We start from the raw sequence: 19,225 nt of genomic DNA on the forward strand, positions 1-19,225 counted from the left end.
CTAATTACTTTAACATGATTATTGTTAGGATAATTCATAGTCTAAAAACTGCTACTACTCCAGTGTGCCAAGGGCTATAGAGCACAACATCTAGTACCTTAACTAATCTAACCTAGCTATCTTGACATAATTACAGCTCTGAAAGAAGCCTGATAAATATTTAGGTTCTGCATTGGCACTACCATTATGTTTAGCATCTAGTTTCATCCACAACTGCCACTTACCTTTTATTTTCCTTTTTTTTCCCCTCAGCTATTCTGCTGTAAGCAGTCACAGATAAAAAGCTTGCCTCAGTGTGCTGTTATTCTCTCTCTTGATACAGAAGGGATCAGAGTATGCTCTTCACAGTCTCCCATCAGTAAACTCCAGCCTACTGTCCCGCTATTTTCTAGTCTCCTGTGGGTGATCAAATTCATTAGTCATTGTGACATTTTATTTGCACAGGTGCATGTGGGTGGATGATATGACAAGCAATGTAATAGGTACCTCTTGCATGTGTCACTTTACCACTGCAAACTCTCAGGAGCCCAGGAGTTAGGCATTATCTGAAGGGACTGGGAGAGGGAAGGCCCCAGGAAGAAGCGGCGTAGGAGGTGGGGATCAGCCTTTGAATTTAGATGAATTTCAGCATCAAATTTTGCCTTCAGAATTAGCATCTGGGTTCTGTTCTCAGCCATCTTGCCCTCTTGGCCTGTGACAATTCATTTGTCCCTCAGTTTCCATGTCAGTGAGATACACAGAGAATACTCACACAGGTGGTGTGAGTGTGAGTACAGGTGGTTGACAGCAAAAGGTAAAGATACGTCTTCATCCATGATCCTCACACTATCATTTTCTGTGAGGATGCCCATAGGAAGACCCATGTATATTCAGAGCAGGTTAACTTACTGAAACCAGTAACTGGAGAGCTCTTGAGGCACTTGCTTTCATATTGCTCTGGTCCTTCCTTATTTAGGACAGACATTGTTCATGGGTAGAAAGAAGCCTGAAGACACAGCAAGACACTGAAACATCAGATTGCAGCATGCTTCCTTGGGCAGAGGCCCCCCAGGCAGCTGTGATTAAGTCCTAGGGCAACTTGACCTGTTTTGGTGAAGGTAACATGCAGTGCTCTTCCTCCCCTAAGCTCAGTGCCATATTTACAGACACAGCTTGCCTGTCAATTACTCCTTCCTGTAAATGGGACTGCACCAACTCCACAATCCCAGCATGAGGGCCAGCTTTCACTGATCCAAACAGCTTAAGCTCCTCTTTTCCAGGTAGTCCAGCACAGAGGCATTTTCCTGAGAAACACATTATGGTTGAAAGTGCATAAATGTTCTGAAGTGTACTTCTGACAGCGAAACAAAATTAACTACTGCCCCTTCTCTTATTGCTTCTTTGGGCAAATCTTTTCAGGAAACCCTGAAAAAGAATTCAAAACCCTAAAGGAAACCTTTACTTTCCTCTTTCCTCTCCAGTCACAGACTTTCTCCCTCTTTCCAAGCTCTTCAAGTAGTGCTCTTCCATTACAGTATCACAGTATCGCTTAGGTTGGAAGAGACCTCAAAGATCATCGAGTCCAACCTGTCACCACAGACCTCATGACTAGACCATGGCACCAAGTGCCACGCCCAATCCCTTCTTGAACACCTCCAGGGATGGTGACTCCACCACCTCCCTGGGCCGCCCATTCCAATGACCAATGACTCTCTCTGTGAAGAACTTTCTCCTCACCTCAAGCCTAAACTTCCTCTGGCACAGCTTGAGACTGTGTCCCCTTGTTCTGGTGCTGGTTGCCTGGGAGAAGAGACCAACCCCTTCCTGGCTACAACCACCTTTCAGGTAGTTACAGAGAGCGATAAGGTCACCCCTGAGCCTCCTCTTCTCCAGGCTAAACAATCCCAGCTCCCTCAGCCTCTCCTCATAAGGCTTGTGCTCAAGGCCTCTCACCAGCCTTGTTGCCCTTCTCTGGACATGTTCAAGCGTCTTGATGTCCTCCTTATTACCCCAACCAAGCCTCTTAGAAGCTGAACAAATGTATCCCTCACTCACTAACATGAGTATCACTCACTGACTTGTGTATCACTCACTAACAGTTCTGTTACATGGTCAGAGGACTTGCTTGGTTACCAACTCACCTGGCATCTCAGTTTGTCGCCTTTCTCTGCAGGCTTGGCAGCCCTGAGAGGCTGGCTCAGCAATCTTCACTAGCAGAAATGTGGCACATTCCCAGATATCTGTCTACCCACCTATCACTTGTCCTCTGTTCCTCACTCTTGGTAACTGTCTTTAGGACAGGCTAATAACTAAAGTCAATCAATTAACAAAATACAGATGAAACCAATCCACACCTCTGCAGTAATTCTGTATTTTCTCTTATTTTCTGTTCTCCTACAATTTGTCATTATTCTGCTGAGATAACCTCTATCAAACCTCTTGGAGGTAAAGAATTAATTGCAACTTCAAAATTTGACTCCATTTTATATTTTCTTAGGAAAACTCTTTCTTGTAATGAAATTGTTGGTTTGGGGAATGACATTTCTGAAGCTAGAAGATACCAGTGAAGAGTAACAATTTTAGATTTGGATCTACTAACACTTAGTTGCAACAGAAGGCAATGTGAATTAAAAGTGACCTGGAACTGATCAGTGTGTGTGAAGACAAATTAGAAAATATTTTTGTAAAGTGACTATCTGTAAAGATGCTAGGGATAAGAAGAGGGACAGATGGGCAGAGTCCAACAGGATGGCATTCAACAAGTCCAAGTGCTGGGTGCTGCACTTTGGTCACAACAACCCCATGCAGTGCTACAGGTTGCGGTCGGAGTGGCTGGAGAGCTGCCAAACAGAAAGGGAGCTGGAGGTGCTGATTGACAGCTGGCTGAACATGAGCCAGCAGTGTGCCCAGGTGGCCAAGAAGGCCAATGGCATCCTGGCCTGCATCCAGAATAGTGTGGCCAGCAAGAGCAGGGAGGTCATTCTGCCCCTGTACTCAGCACCACACCTTGAGTACTGTGTTGAGTTCTGGGACCCTCAATTTAAGAAGGAGATTGAGACACTTGAACGTGTCCAGAGAAGGGCAACAAGGCTGGTGAGAGGCCTTGAGCACAAGCCTTATGAGGAGAGGCTGAGGGAGCTGGGATTGTTTAGCCTGGAGAAGAGGAGGCTCAGGGGAGACCTTATTGCTGTCTGCAACTACCTGAAGGGTGGTTGTAGCCAGGAGGGGGTTGGTCTCTTCTCCCAGGCAACCTGTGACAGAACAAGAGGACACAGTCTCAAGCTGTGCCAGGGGAAATTTAGACTTGAGGTGAGGAGAAAGTTCTTCACAGAGAGTCTTTAGTCATTGGAATGTGCTGCCCAGGGAGGTGGTGGAGTCACCATCCCTGGAGGTGTTCAAGAGGGGATTGGACGTGGCACTTGGTGTCATGGTCTAGTAGTCATGAGGTCTTGGGTGACAGGTTGGACTTGATGATCTTTGAGGTCTCTTCCAGCCTTATTGATTCTATGATTCTAAGAGTAGCTAAAGTCTGCTGTTAACAGAAAACATTAAGTACAATACACCTTGCTTCAGCCCTGCCAGAAAAGTACATGACTTACAAACATGTGTTTAACAGGAGAATACAGCCACAGGCCATAGTAAGGGAAGAACGGTGTTTAGTAAACATGAGAAAGCTGGCTTCAGATTGATAGGATCAGTTCAAAGAAGCAAATCAAGTCTGTCATGAAGCAAATAGTTGTTAACTCTGCAGATAAGAACCTAAAGTTCAGCAAGTTCAGCAGGAAGGTGGTAGGTGCACTAGCTGAAATCTGAAGGAAGGCATAAAATTATGTACTTTACATAAGTATGGCCAATTAGGAAAGGTTAAAAGGCCCAGAAGGTTAAAAGCAGGCAAACACCATTTCTACCGTTATAGAAGAAAGAAATTATGTCAGTTTTAATTCAGTAGCTTGAAGATACTGACTTGTGCCAGCAAAGATACTGCAAAGATTCCAGAGTCACAGCTGTTGTGCAGCGTGCCATGGGGTGGGGGAGAAAAAAAGGAAGGAGGGTAAATCACAGCTAATCCAAGTTTGTTGACAAGAACCTGTGTAAATAGGTTAAATACTGAAAGATTAGCTGGTGCTGGTTGCCTGGGAGAAGAGACCAACCCATTCCTGGCTACAGCCACCTTTCAGGTAGTTGTAGAGAGCAATGAGGTCTCCCCTGTGCCTCCTCTTCTCCAGGCTAACCAATCCCAGCTCCATATATATTATGGTGTATATTATGGTAACATTTTCTCAATTACCTGATCACAGAAAACAGAAATAGCTCAGCAGTGTAAAAATTTCAGCACTCTTGCAAAGCTAGGCCTCAGTACAACATTAAAAGTACTGCAATTGCAGTACACTACTTTTCCAAACACCTACCACACATCATAACAACGATAGACTGCTGCTGCAGTGTAATCCTGTGTGGGATTAACTGCAGACAAGAAATATGGATAGCATTTCCCTTTGTACAGCTGCATTTTTATTGTGAAAAATGGATCCAGTATTTTAGCAGTGATGGAATGTACAATTAAGATATAAACCAGGGCATGATGTCTTTTACAAAGTTACTGGGATAACGCCAGTGTCTGACTTGCTTTCGAGCGTAAGCCAAGAAACAGTATTAAGTCTTTGTGATATCCCAGAGGTTAATCAATTAGCTATAACAAATTAAATTCAGCAGGGCACTGCTCAAGTCTCCCTCTAACTTGTTATTCTTGTTTTATGACTGCATCTTCAGCGTGAAGAATCTGTTGCTCTCAATTCAGCCAACATTACTGAGCCAGTATTGGTGTCTAATTTGAAAAACAAACACCAAAGACAATCTGATTTCTATTCTGGGTCAACACCACGCCGGCACAAAGCTGGGAATACACAGTAGCACTGTGCTCTGCTACTTATTTACAGTCAGGAGGGTTCCACCAACCAGGAGCTGGACTGACCTGAATAATGAAAGCTTACAACATATGGCATCCTTTTCTGGTTTGCAGTCACTATTATACTGCTCAGTTGTGATGCCTGCTTTATGGAAGAGACATGGATACTTTCTCATTCCTCAGCTGGCCTGTGTGTGTAAACTCCTACAAGGAAGATTTGCCTCCTATTTCTCCATCCTGTTAAAAAGCAATGTGATGATTCCAAATGAAAAAAAAAAGAATGAAGTAGTCTGGTGGATATACATAAATATTTATTATCATTTAACTTCATTTCACTAGAAACCTTTAAACATCTGTTCTTTTTTTTTGCCAAAATGTTGCATCTCTGACATAGTTGCTACTGTCACGGTTTCCCTGCACTGGGAATGCACAGCTTAACACTTCCATTCCAAAACAATCTCTTCAAGATAAAGAACCTTCAGCTTTAGTGCATACGGAGCTATTCAAGGATTGGTAAACCCCCTCCCCCCCCCCCTTCCCCCACCCAAATTAAGAGTCTGTTACAAAGAGGTTTTATTACCAAAAAGTGAATATACAAATGCTAAAAAAATGCTGGCTTGAAAAAGTGATTTCAGAATTGACTGTACACATTGTAACAATTTATTATATAAGCCGCTTCTACATGCAAGCAGATCTTACATTTGGTGTAAAACATTTATACACATTCTTTACAATTTGTACATATTTAAATGGCTGTATCAAACAACGCTGCGCAACGGAACTCTGGAAGCAAACAGCTACGACTGGGAGGAGGGAAAGACAAGCTTTTGTAACACGTGAACAGAACCCCTGACACTGGAAAGCATCGAGACTTAGGCTTAGTCGTGTTTGGTTTGGTTTCAGGTGACTCAGGCAGACCCCGCTTTTCCTTCTAGCACACAGAAGTAACACCAATGCGAAACACAGTAAGGCAACTATTGAAGCAGCAGGCTGTACCCGTCACTTAGGATGGCTTATTGGTAAAATGCCTTTTTAAATATTAAAAAAAAAAATACAATAAAAAAACTTGTTTCTGCTAAAATGTTTATTTTTCTAAGCACACTTCAGCAAAAACTGCATTTTGGCTTTCCTGCTTGCTTATGGCATGGAATTTATCACTGTAGTTGGTGCCCACTGCGAACAGGGTTGTCGGTGGCTTTTTTTGCTTTGGAAAGCTCAGGCCTGAAATGATATTTCAGTATTAAGCAAGAAGGCACTGGGCCACTTAGTAAGGATGATAATCAAATCACAGAGTTTGTGTGGTAAATAATGATGTCGTTCAGTACTTTTGTCACCTTCTAGTTTGCATTAAAGGTAACAGAAAGTTAAACCAAGCCAGTATCATACTGTACTACAACATGAAGACCTGAGTTCAGCTGGGATTTGGGGAAGGCTTCTACTTTGGATTAGATGTGGCAGTGTCCCTGCTGCTGAAACCTTTCAAACTCAGAGGTAAAAGTGGAGCTGTCCCTGTACACCACTGAGGAACACCAGTGCCTTATGCCATAACATTGTGGGGGTGTCAAAGTGCTAACATGGAAAACTGTTTTTCACACCTTCCTGAATGGCTCCTTCCTTGTTTGAACTTTGTCTTCTGAACCAGTGCATAGCAAGAAAGAGCCTGACGTAAGCTCTGAGGTGTTGTGCCACAGTACAAGATTTAGGTCGAAGGAGAAGGAAAAGAAAAAACAAGGGAAGGGAAGAATGAATGATATTTACCAGAAGTCATAATGGGAGCAGTATGCCTGGCTGCCTGTGGGAAGCAAAATTTGAAGTGTTCATTCAGGAGATTATCAGGAATATGCACCAGAAACATACACCGATGGCATTCCTCCTGGCCACTGAATTGCTAGAAAATTGAACTGAATATAATGGGTATTCATTCTCAAGCTCATCTGCCTTCCCACTTAGGAAAAAGATATCAATCTGTAACTTGATGTTGATTAAGACTTTTCTGAGGAAAATCTGATAGACAGAAGTCTGCATTAAGTCCATGGCAATATACCAGTTTGATCACTTAGATCCCTATAACTTCCAGCATTATCTAGCTTTTTGAAGTTTAAATAATGATGCACATGGGAAAGCATTCCAGGTAAGAGAAACTTATCTTACGATTTAGGCTGATAAAGTAAAGCAACATGTGAAATCATTTTTTTTTTCCCTACAGCTGATATTTGTTGTTTTGGGATTTTTTTGGCAGGTGGTCTGGATTCCTTTTGGCTGGAGAAGGCTAACAAGTCTTTATTGGCATTGCCCCCAAATCAGAAAAGCACTTCGGAGTTGTTGTTTGTTGTTGACTACTCCCGATTACATCACAGGAAAGCGGCTGAGTGCCTGCCTCAGCTTCTGTGCAATCTGAAACAAACAGAACATATTTAATATGCAGTCACTTCACACTGTGCAGAAACAACTGCAGGCTAAGCAATTAAGTTACTTTCCCCCTTATTTTCTGGAAAAAAGACACTTTTACTGCAGGTTTTGTGTATATAGGGCTCTGAAAGCATTCTGATATAAAGACTTTTCTTCTCATGTACACACTTTCTGCCTTGTTTATTTGATGCTTTCACCACTCAGGTTGTGTAGGAGAAAGTATTGTAGGTAGAGCTGTCATCCTGCCTATTATCTAGCTCTGCACTATGCAGCAAGACTACAGGAACAAAGGCAGATTTTTCATTACATCCATTTCCCTCTTGAACCCAAGGCCACACACAAAAACAGAGCTCCTGTGCCCTCCTCACAGCTCTGAAATGGATCTGGTGTCCCTGCACTGGGGGAAGGGGGATTGGTACAAGGAAGCTGGTGAGGCTGCAACCAGAAGTAAGTAGGATAGAACAGACAAGATACTAAAAAAAATAATAAGAGAAATCCTATGCCTAAACCATGGGATGTACCTAAAAAACTGAGCAAGGTGACCTGAAGTTTTTATCCACTAATACCTCTGAAGCCCCACTGGCACCTTTTACTGCTGTGAAGAGCAACCAGTTGCTTATAGCACTCCTTTAAATGATAGAAGCCAAGCTCCAGCACACAAACTCACGCCTCACCAGCATATCACATTAAAAAATTTCTTCTCAAGTTGCATTTAAAAACGCAACAAGGAAGAGAGGCATAAGAACACAATGTTAAATGAGAATTAAGGTTGGAGGTTAAGTGCTTGGAGTTAAGATATTTAATAAGCCTTCTAAACTATGCCAGTATCCCCAGCCCCACACTTGTATACCTCAAGTTTTAAAATCACAGAAGATTCCCTTCTTCCTCCCACCCCACAGGAGAGAATTTTCATTCAAATGGTGTATTGTTGTACTCAGAGCAGCAGGTCTGTCCTACTGCATGTCACAGAACTAAAATTCTTTGTAACCTTAGTACTGGCATTGGGGAAAAGAAGTAAGTACAAAAATCAAGGTGTCAATGTTTCTCAACGCTGATTTTTAGGCCCAGTGTGTCTAGTATGACTTAGTCATGCACATAAGACTGTATCTATAAAAATACATTATTTTAACTAATTCTTATATTTCTACATAGACAGTCACTCCAATGTCTGCAGTACAGCTGTTCTTGTGCTGCCAGTATGTCTTATAAAAGTAACAGCCCAGTATGTGCCAGGAAAACGGCACTGAAATACTACACCTTACCGTTTCATAGAACTGTGCCTGCTGCTCCAGATACAGACGAATGACACTGTTGTAGTCATAAATCCGGTTACTGTGGAAGTGATTCATCTCAGCTGCAATTAGATACAGAAAGCAAATCCCTTTAGAAAAGCATAACGGTTTCACTCAGTACCAGGCTAGTGTGTAACAAGATCAGTGTCCGGCCCTGCCAGCACAGTTACTGTTCTCATGCTTCCACAACCTGTTTCGCCTGCAGCGCTCACATTATGATGGAACTGTTCATAAAACTGCTGAAGTATGGAATACACTTCCTAAGGCAAAACCAGTTGCAATACTCAGGTGTGCAATGAGTTGAAAAAAAAAGTACAAGCAGGATTTTATTCTCCTGAGGTAACTGCTTTTTCCTGAAGTGTTTCCAACAGAGTTTGGCTAGGACAGTCAGTTTAAGGGTACAGGTATCAAGTTGTAAGCCACAGCTGTAAATATTTAGCTCAAAAAAAAATTACAGCCAGTAGTGTTTGACCTGTTCCTGACTGAGTCTGTTTCAGCAGAAACTGGAGAAACAGCATTATTGAATCCATAACACCTTTCACAACCTTCTGCATCTCTTGTCAGATCACAGCTTACAGCTGAAACAAAAATTTGAGATGCCAATAGAGGGAGAAGAGATATTCTAGACAGCGAAACTCATTCTAGATATCTCTTCCATTACAGCACAGTCCTCTTGCATGACTGTGAGCTGGAAGGTAGGTGTGGGAAGTTTTCTTGTTTGTTTTTAAAATCAATTGTTTGCTCCTCTGACTTTTTCCTGTAAATTGCCAAATACTCTTGGCTTTGCATCAGCTAAAAAAGATGCAACTCCCTCAGCAATGAGTAGTCTCACTGAAGTTAGTAACAGGATGCATGGAAGGGCTTGATATTCTGCATGACTGAGCTCCTCACTTCCCTGTTTTGTCAAGTGTGGTGGGCTGTGTCTCTGATCTAAAGAGGAAAAAGCTAATTCCAAGAACATCCAGAAAATAAAATCTTACCCTCAAAATCATGAATCTCAACCAGATCATGTCTGACTAAATCATGAGTCAGAACCCTTCTGGCACATGATAAACTGCTTCCTGGACTAGGGCCCAGGCTTTTTGAGGCATTATCCCTTCAGAATGAAAGAAACGATCCAGGATGGTGGTGGTTGTTTTTGTTTGGGGGTTTGCATAGTTTATATTCCTGGTAGAACAGATTCTGTTTCAAAGTTTGTTAGTTAGGATACATAATTCAAAGGTCTACAACACTGCCCCTTAGCCCAAAATTTAGTTTACCTTGTAGTGCATAAGACATGGTGCTTACACGTTTCACCATGTTCTGTTTGTCTTGTGGTGTTATTTTACTGGTTGCAACTAATTTATCACTTTCCTTCACTCTTTCTATTGCTCCCTGTGGAAACCAAATGAAAAAGGATTAAAATAGTAGCTTAAAAGAGCAGTCAACTTAAATGTCTTTATAATCATTCAGAATGCCACTGGCCACATTTTGAGCTTGCATACTATATACATATACACATGCACACCCCCCAACTGATTCTACCTTCCTACATTTTCACTCAAAAGTTTGCTATTTCATTCTGTTTCTTTTCAAGAGTCCTAACAGCTTGCAAAAAATGACTTCAAACACAGGCAAGATCACAGTCACTAGGAATTACAGGCTGGTAAAAGCAGTACTACACAAAGTTATATACATAAAGAACAAAAGAACTAAGTTTTTCAAAATACAGCTGACCAACACAACAGACATCAAAAGCCTCAAACTATCAAGTGATAGAACCTCATTTGCACTATATACAAGGTAAGCCTACATAAACTGTTTTTCAAGAGACTACAGCTCATTGCAATGTACAACTTTTGATTCAGGAAAATCCTTGTGCCACCAACATAAAAAGAAATGCCTCCCCTTTCACAATGTATTTGTGCCAAATGATATTCAAGAGAATCTAGTTACACATCTCTTGGCTTATGTTTTGTGTTCTAAAAGCACTTCTCCTTTTATGCTATTCTTCCCCAGGGATTGTGTGGGATGAGGTGTAAGTGTCCTGAAGAAAGAATACACCAATCTGATAAGCTTTTATCTTTGCTGTTCTCAGAACTGTGTTCTTGTTTTATACATTTAACACTTCAAGAGGTAAAAACCCCAAACTTATGTATTATTGAATACTTCAAAGTTTTTAGTTTCCAGCAATATGTTACAGCAGGCACATGAACACAAGGAAAACTAGAATATCAAAACCTACACACAATGGCAAAATTGATTGGTTTATTATTCTCACTTATTTATTATATTATTACAGAGAACAAAGAGGGCTGTTGCTGGCTGTTGTGTTTTTGTTCCCCCCAGAGAAGTTAGCCCTATTCTCTATTTTTTAGTATTAAAGAAACTTCTAAGACAGTGAGCAATTATTTATCACATATCAGTAGGCTAACCGTGTAAGCATACACACTTTTTCCTACAACATTCGTATGGTTTAGTATCACCACGTAAGATTTAAATACTACAAATTTACACTACTGCTATTCACCATATTGGGACACAAAGTTCACCTGAAGAAAATCATGAGGCTTCTAGTGCTCTGCTACAGCATAAAGTCACAGAAACAAGTTCTAACTTCCCTCCCCTCTATGCTTTTTCTGTATTTTAAAATCAAAACACATTTTCACAGAAACTTTCAGTGTTTCTGAAACTAGGAGCCACGCTGCTGCACAAATGTGGAGTGCCATCGAGAAGGGCAACAAGGCTGGTGAGAGGCCTTGAACACAAGCCCTATGAGGAGAGGCTGAGGGAGCTGGGATTGTTTAGCCTGGAGAAGAGAAGGCTCAGGGGAGACCTCATTGCCCTCTACAACTACCTGAAAGGTGGTTGTAGCTGGGAGGGAGTTGGTCTCTTCTCCCAGGCAACCAGCACCAGAACAAGGGGACACAGTTTCAAGCTGCACCAGGGGAGGTTTAGACTCGAGGTGAGGAGGAAGTTCTGCACTGAGCGAGTCATTCATCATTGGAATGTGCTGCCCAGGGAGGTGGTGGAGTCACCGTGCCTGGAGGCGTTCAAGAGGAGATTGGATGTGGCACTTGGTGCCATGGTCTAGTCATGGGGCCTGTGTTGATAGGTTGGACTTGATGATCCTCGAGGTCTCTTCCAACCTTAGTTATACTGTGATACCATGCTATGACTTGTGCTGTAGATCTTCCCTGCTGCCCCCTGCCAAAAAATCCCCAAAATAAAGTCCCCTCACCTACCTTATGAGCTCCTATGATGTCAGGGAAGCAGCCGAGAAATCCCTTATATTCATGATTTGTTTCCATCAAAAAGTGAAGGTCTTTCTTCGGCTAATAAACAAAGCGTGAGCATTAGTCAAAGCATCTGTGGTGTGAGCATTAGTCAAAGTCTCTGTAGCATATTAATATTGCAGAAAAGCAGCTATTATGAAAAGAAAAAGGGGGGGGAGGTGAAGGGGAAAAAAGGAATAGAAAAAAAACCTCACCACCCCACAAACCAAGTTTGCAAGTTATTAATATCTAAAAAGTCCTTATTAAAACATAAGCTCTTTGGAGTAAGGGACCGAACATCTGTGAGCAAATGCCTCTGTTCTTTATTTTACTCTACACCAACTTAAGTGAGGGGTTATGCCTGAAATTTTCACTGAAAAGGAGTGACTAGAACACATGCAGATATATAACATGCATCTCCTTAGCTGATGACTTGGAAAGCTGTTTTAAGAACTTCCAGACTCAGCCTTGTCATTAAGAGGATCTGCATTTTGGAGACTTTAAGCTTAGTACACTAAACATCTATTTATGACTCGAATACTGATACCAATCAGATTTATTTAAGCCTTTTTTTTACTGAAGTGGGCATTTATATGTTAACACAATGAAATGCAGCAAATAGCTCACTGATGTCCAAAAACAAACACACTGAAAGGGGAAGTAATACTTTTAGTATTTCCGAAACCCAAATGCGAGTTTTGCTGATCCAAGGTAAATACCCTCCCATCACATTCCCCTCATCTGACAGTATAAAAGATGAAAGTGCATTGAAAAGCATTAGCATTAATAGTAATTTCATTAGACTGGTCTGCAGCACCAGCTATTTTTACTTTTCTGTTAAAAGCTAAAGTCAGAAGTGATCCAAGTAGGTGATGTTTGTACACGCTACGCCCATACATTCACAATACTCCTACCTGATCTGCTACAAGACTAGCAATTTCTTCATAGGTTTTTCCTGCTTCTGTTATTGCTCCATTGAGATCAGATTCTCCTAAAAGAAAGCATCAAATTGCAAATTACATCAACTTACTGTACAAATTACAGCAAGAAATTTGCCTCAATGCCAGGCAAATTTCTTAAATAGCTTATTGTAAAAGAATAAATGCCTAGCCATCATTTTATACCCAGCACTAACAGAGAGGTTAGAAAGATATTAGCAGTTTTTATGCCATTGCAGAATGAAAACTCTGAAGATCCTGTTGACAATGAATGCTAAAAGGGACCACATAAACACTCTTCTAACAGTACCAGCACTACTCACTGCCACATTTCATAATGATATGCAGTTTAAACATCAAGGTATTCCACTACATGGAGAAACAGGAATGTTACCAGAATGGGAGGGGAGTGAAAATGAGAAGTGGCACTAGAAGATAGAGTAATAAATCTGCAAAGGCACCTGCTATTCTGATTTTTAATACATTCTTTTCATACCTCATAAGCATGATGCCCTGTGGAGCTGTCATGCTAGCCCTAAGCTCCTGGACCGTAATTGTTAGAAGGTCAGAGAAGCAGAATGAAGCCAAGCTAACATTTTTCCATGCCAACAAGGTATCTGACCCTTTAAGGGGCAATCTTTTCAAGCTCTGTAAGAATCACTGCTTTTGAGAGTGAGCTTCTAACTTTCATCACCATATGAAAGAGATGAAAGGGTCCCACAAACTACACTTACACAGACATCACCACACACCCTAAGCTAGGCACCACCACAAGGGCACATAACACTGCATTACTAGCAGGACATGGCTATGTGGGACAACGATGGAAACAAGCCTTACATTCTTCTTTTTTTCTCATGCCACTTCACCTTCCCAAAACACCACAGTTTTTTTTCCCATCTTCATTAGTTTGTCCAAAGCATGTAGTCAACAGTATGGAAAGCAAATTGAGGTAGAGAAAGGGGAAGGTGAAATTTGCAGATACTGAATTTTAGCTTAAGAAAAAAAAAACGCTTTTCTCATCCTTTCAGTCAAGTCTTGGCCTTAGGCAACACTTATGTCTGTTATAAATGTTCTGGTTTTATCTATAGACATTAATCAGCCATGCAACTGAAAATCACCAGACACTGACTTCAGTAATGATTAATTTGAACATTGAACTATCTTTTACTACAACTGTAGTGGGTGGAGAGAGAAAGCCTAGCTTTCCCTCCCCCACAAAGAGATAAAAAAACCACAGCTAACTCAGTCGGAGAGGCGAAAGGGATGCTATATTTACAAGCAATGTGAAAATGCAGGTTGTATATATACACAATATATACAGTATTTACAGAAATATACAGCAAGGAAAAAAGAATACAGGAACAAAATTCCCTCCTCCGGACAGAGGAGGGTTCCCCCCCTGTACCCCACTCTCTCCCCCTACCTCCCTGTTTCCCAAAAAGGGTTAGAGAGAGAAAAAGGCAGTTACTAAGGCAGAATGGTTTTAGTAGGCCTCATGCGAATTAATGCAGGATTAGTGCTTATCTTATCCAAGGTCGCTCTGGCTAGGTGCCCAGAAGCAGACAAGCTGGAAAAGGGAGAAGGAAAGGAATGAACTGAGAAAAAATTCCAACTGCACTGAAACTTAAAGCTGCATTCTACCAATCTACCAATGAAATTCGTTTAGACCTGTCTCTGTTTACAAACCATTCAGCCATAGTGTCCCAGCACTGTCCCTTTCTTAAAGGCACAGCCTCAAACGGTCACAACAACACATGGAGTGCTTTGTACATGTTAAGAGATTTATTAGACAGATTTTACTATGTCCTGAAGGGAATAAGGTAATGACTGAATGTTGCTTCGGTTCTATCAAATTATATTGCTGTCATAAACCTAAAAGCTTTGAGGGAAAGCTACTGATCAGGAAATCCCATTGTGAGATCTATGAGGCACATCGAATTATAGAATCAATAAGGTTGGAAAAGACCTGAGAGATCATCAAGTCCAATCTATTCTCATATTGTTGTAAAACAACAAGTAAGTTTCAGGGAGATCAATTTCATTACTTCAGGTGCACTTAAGGAATTTCCTTTTTTTCAGAATTCCTCATGTCTACTCAGGAGTAACCTTGAAGCAGCTCCTGCTTAGGCAACTGGCTCCTGGATTTCTGGATAAAACATTGCTTGGCTTTAATTAGAGTCAGAAGCCAGGCTGATCTAGATGTTACTGTTTATTTCACAATGCCCTAAAAGATTGTTTTTTTTCCTGTTACAGAAAAAAACCCACAAAGAGTATGTGTATTTAATTAGAAAGCAAATCCTCCCCTTTTGTCCAGAACTCACTCAAAGGACCTTCATAGATTTGAGGTTCAAAGAATCTAGACAAATCCTCCCAACACTAATCCTCTTTCGTTTTGGGGGCTGAAGGGCACAAAGCCAGCTTATAGAAGGCACAGGGTCCATTAACAGTTTCTACTAGCAGAGGCATTCACACTTCTCCAAAAGCAGGGCTAAAGAGTAGTATATTTAAAAGGTGTTCCACACACTGGTTCTTGCCTACGTAGGCACACATCTGCAGCTCCTCACGCTGTACCCTTTTCTGGTACAATCTCTGTTTTGGTAAGAGAAACTGAGAGGGCTTTAAAACACCAGTTAAACAGTCAGTAATACTCTAGAGATACCTTAACCCAACCATGACAAGAAACTAATAGTGATTTATAGGCCTGCATACTGTCAGAGAGTTGAAGATGAAAACCAATGGATACGTTAGTAAAGCATCCCCTAGCAGTTCAACCTCTGAGGGAATACACCAGGCCTAGTGAAGTAAGAATACTCTGCAAGGCTCGACTGGGAAAGCAGATTTTTATTTTTTGTGCTGCTAACAAGTGTTCTTGTTTTGTTTTCTACCAAAGCGTGTTTTAACAGCATCCAGGAGTAGGAAAAAGATCAAGTTTGATTTACTAGGGAAGTGCTCGTAGCAAGAATTTCTACTGACAAGTACACCTCAGACCAATACTGTTCTGCACACAAGCAGCTTGGAAGGCAAGATGTGCCTGTTGCTAGCTGGCAGGATAGCGAAACTTGCCTAACAAAATTCCTGAGGGGTGATGTAGGATTGGGAGATCTCACTATGGCTGAATGGCATACCACAGCCACTCATGTTTGCCCAGCTCTGGCACTGCAGAAAGGAAGCCATTGGTATTTAAGGCTGCCTTAACCTAAGAGCATCGTATGATGCAATGACACTGGACAAGCAGTGCCAGGCTGAGAGACACTTCCAGGTGTATTCTGAAACCCTCCACCATGCATTTCTGGACAGGGATCATACTTTCAAAGCATGTGTTCTTAAAACTGATTGGACAGTACAGAGAGGCCTATGGCCAAGTTCAATGAAAATTTCTCAGCATGGTACCCTCGCTTCTGCAAAGACTGGGGACAGATTCCTAACAGGCACTGTGGTTGGCAACTAATTGGAAAGCCTCATTCTGCAGCATTAAGAAAAGCTTGTGTGAGGCAGATCGCACCAGGCAAGATGCAATCATCTTAAACATTTTGGGCTGGAAATCAGAAGAGAAGGCACTAGACATTCACCACACAAAATAAAGCTTTGCAGAGCAAGCTGGCAGCACTGATGAAAGAGGTAAGAACAGTATATATATACACATATATATATATATATCCCATCCTAACTGTGCAAATGAGCCAATTATCAGCATATTCAGTTTGTCAGAAGTCAGTGACCAGTAGCCGGATATCTGTGCCATGAAATCAGTTGTTGCAGTCTTCAGTGGTCTATGTGCTTAAACTTGCAGAACTCAAGTATCAAAAAAAAATAAATAGAAAATATCATTAAGAGATTTAGCTCCCACCAGAAACTGCATCAGCCTTCAAGTGTGGCTGAAGGAACCATTCCTCTCTACTGACAGTCCAGGAAAAGCAGCCCAGCAAGTACTTCTTCATTTGAAGGATTATGACTTCTTTTAAATACTGAGATCAATTTTACAAACAGATGCTTATGTCTCTTGCATCAAGTCTGCTTAATCCACAGATCTGTACCTGAGGCAATCATCAAATGATATTGTACATCAACAGCAAGCAGGACAGAGTGAGGGCAGCAGTGATGAAGATATTTAAAGCAATGCATGCCCTGTATTTACTCTCTCTTCCTGGGAACTCAAATTAAAAATCAAAGAATGGCATATATAATTAATTCTGAAAAACTCATGCTGGCCTACTAGTTAAAAAGAGCAGAATTCTATCTTCCAGTTACCTTGAAAACATCAGCAGGACTTAACACATCAAAGCAGAATTCAAAGGTTGTCCTAATGTCTACATTTAAGCAATTCATGTTCTATTTCCTCCCACATGACAGACTATTTTAGGGCTTTTAAAGGAGAAGGAAAGGTGGAAAAGGCTTCAATAGGCAATCCTCCAGCCCACATAATGGCTTACAAAAATATTGTGTTAAGTTTTCCATCCTCATGTGGAGCTGATGTTTCATGAAGTCACACAAGAGTTCTTTGACAGTTTCAAGTCCACATTTTCTCCTTTTTTGTTTGGTAACAGAAGAAAAAGCTACAGCATGTTATCAGTCAGGTCAGTGACAAGACTATATACCAATGACATCAAGCTATACTCCTCCACTAGCAAAACCCCACCGACTATTTAAGTGATAGAAAACAAGACTGCAGACTAGAGTATAAACCCCATAATATACACAAGGAAAAACAAGTTTTTAATGTTTCTTTTTTTCCAGAATCATATTTAGCATCTACAGCTCAAAGGGGAAAGCATTGAGATCTGTGGCAAAAAATGTAGCATAATGTAGTTAAAAGATCTTTTTTAAGTATAGCAGAAAGGAAGCTGTAGAAGTACCTTGGTATCCACTAGTGCTGAAGACCAGTGCCAGGCTCTGCAATGCTTTTCCTATCTTCTGGTATTCCTTGGGTAGTGCTGAAAGTGGAAAAAGGATTGGGAAAATAAGGAAATGGAAGCAAAAACCTGCAAGGGTAAGTGAAATTACAGCTGTTGCATTTTCAAAACTTGACAGAAGTAGATGTCAAAACCAACTAGGTTTTGCATTTCCTCCAGTGAAGCAATGACAATCGCATTCTTACCCCCTCCCCTGCTACAGACATTCCAAAACTGGATAAAGCAACTGCAATCTGGATTCTTGAAAGCCACAAACAGGTGGGGAAATAGTCTGTGACTGCTACAAAAACAAAACAAAGTTAAAAAAGGGAAAAAAACCCCACCAAAACAGCCCCTCACTGTACTCCTATAGCTCAGTCCTCCTAGGCACACAGAGTTTTTTCCCTCTGTTCCCTCATAAGCAGACTACCTCCCTAGAACAGGGAAGAAGTGCTGGTATGATACAGAGAACAGATATCATTAATACTTCAAGAGAGGAGATTATTATACAGACCTAGAATACCTAAACTCTCCTCAAATCATGGATTTTATATTTAAAGGTATTAGAAACCAATATTATCTAGGGATAAAAACTGCTGCAAGTATCTGAACAATAAATTGGGGTTTGTAATCACTTTATTGAAAATGTATGGATAAATTGCTTTCCCACAATGAAGTCAATAAGCTGTGATTTATGAGTGCATTTGTTATTAACATTTCAAATAACCTAAAAAGCAAAACTGATTTCTTCTATAAGCTACCTGCACTAGCAGAAAAAAAAAAAACCCAAAATCAAGTAGACGCACTTTTTGTTTTCACATATGTGTAGAGAGTACACTGTCCAGGTAAGTAAGAGGTCTTTTAGTTTGTCTAGCATCCCACTCAATCTGATTTTCACAGAAGAATCCCTTTGGGTGGTAAAAATACACCACAAAATCCCAAACTACAAACCTCTTAAACTCGGTGATTTTGTTGATCAAGTTATTTAACTTAACGGTTCTTATAAGAACTGGCATTTTGTATACAACAGCTACTATTCAGAGCACTGGAATTCTGTTATCTGCCGTTATCTTGTTACTGAATCCTCAGTGTAAACTTCAGTGAAGAACATTTTGTGGGTTGGGGTTTATTTCACTTTAAAGATGTTTCCACTGTCAGCCACTTAAAAGGTCATAGAATTGAATGCATCAAACTATTGCTCTGGATACTTCTAATGAGGAGCCAAGACTAGAGCTGACAGGGAGCTGAAGATGGAAGAGGCTACTGAACTTCTTCCACTTCCAATGTCCCAATTTACCATTTTCCTTTTTCTATTCAATATGTCTGGAAGGTTGTGTTAAAATTTTTAACCTTGAATCAGTGAGTTACTGTGTTTGTGGTAGCTAATTAATAATAGCTGTAAGAAGAGTCATTCTATACCTAAAGCACTAATGTTGTACGGTTATGGAGGTTTTAGCAGTGAAGAATTTCTGCTGTAAAGCATGAGCCACAGCCAGCCCTAAACTCTGGTGGGTTTGATCATTTCTTCTGTAGTTGCAAAGCAATGACATTTTCC

General features: G+C 40.9%; 1 protein-coding gene across 2 annotated transcripts in view; it reads right to left on the minus strand.

Moving 5' to 3' along the window:
* Positions 1-5,174: 5,174 nt before the first annotated feature.
* The window catches only part of SNX9 (sorting nexin 9), a 67,914-nt gene continuing 53,863 nt past the window's right edge, over positions 5,175-19,225 (minus strand). For both annotated transcript variants that reach the window (XM_068151275.1, XM_068151265.1), the window contains exons 13-18: positions 17,635-17,712; positions 12,755-12,831; positions 11,811-11,900; positions 9,846-9,960; positions 8,557-8,648; positions 5,175-7,279 (exon numbers count right to left, since the gene is read on the minus strand). In XM_068151275.1, the coding sequence (XP_068007376.1) occupies positions 7,232-7,279; positions 8,557-8,648; positions 9,846-9,960; positions 11,811-11,900; positions 12,755-12,831; positions 17,635-17,712 (500 nt within the window). In that variant the 3' untranslated portion in view covers positions 5,175-7,231. The remainder of the gene's footprint in view (positions 7,280-8,556; positions 8,649-9,845; positions 9,961-11,810; positions 11,901-12,754; positions 12,832-17,634; positions 17,713-19,225) is intronic.

The sequence above is a fragment of the Melanerpes formicivorus genome, unplaced genomic scaffold (genome assembly GCF_026170545.1).
Source record: "Melanerpes formicivorus ecotype bairdi unplaced genomic scaffold, bMelFor1.0.p_v2 SCAF_2, whole genome shotgun sequence".
Classification (NCBI taxonomy): domain Eukaryota; kingdom Metazoa; phylum Chordata; class Aves; order Piciformes; family Picidae; genus Melanerpes; species Melanerpes formicivorus.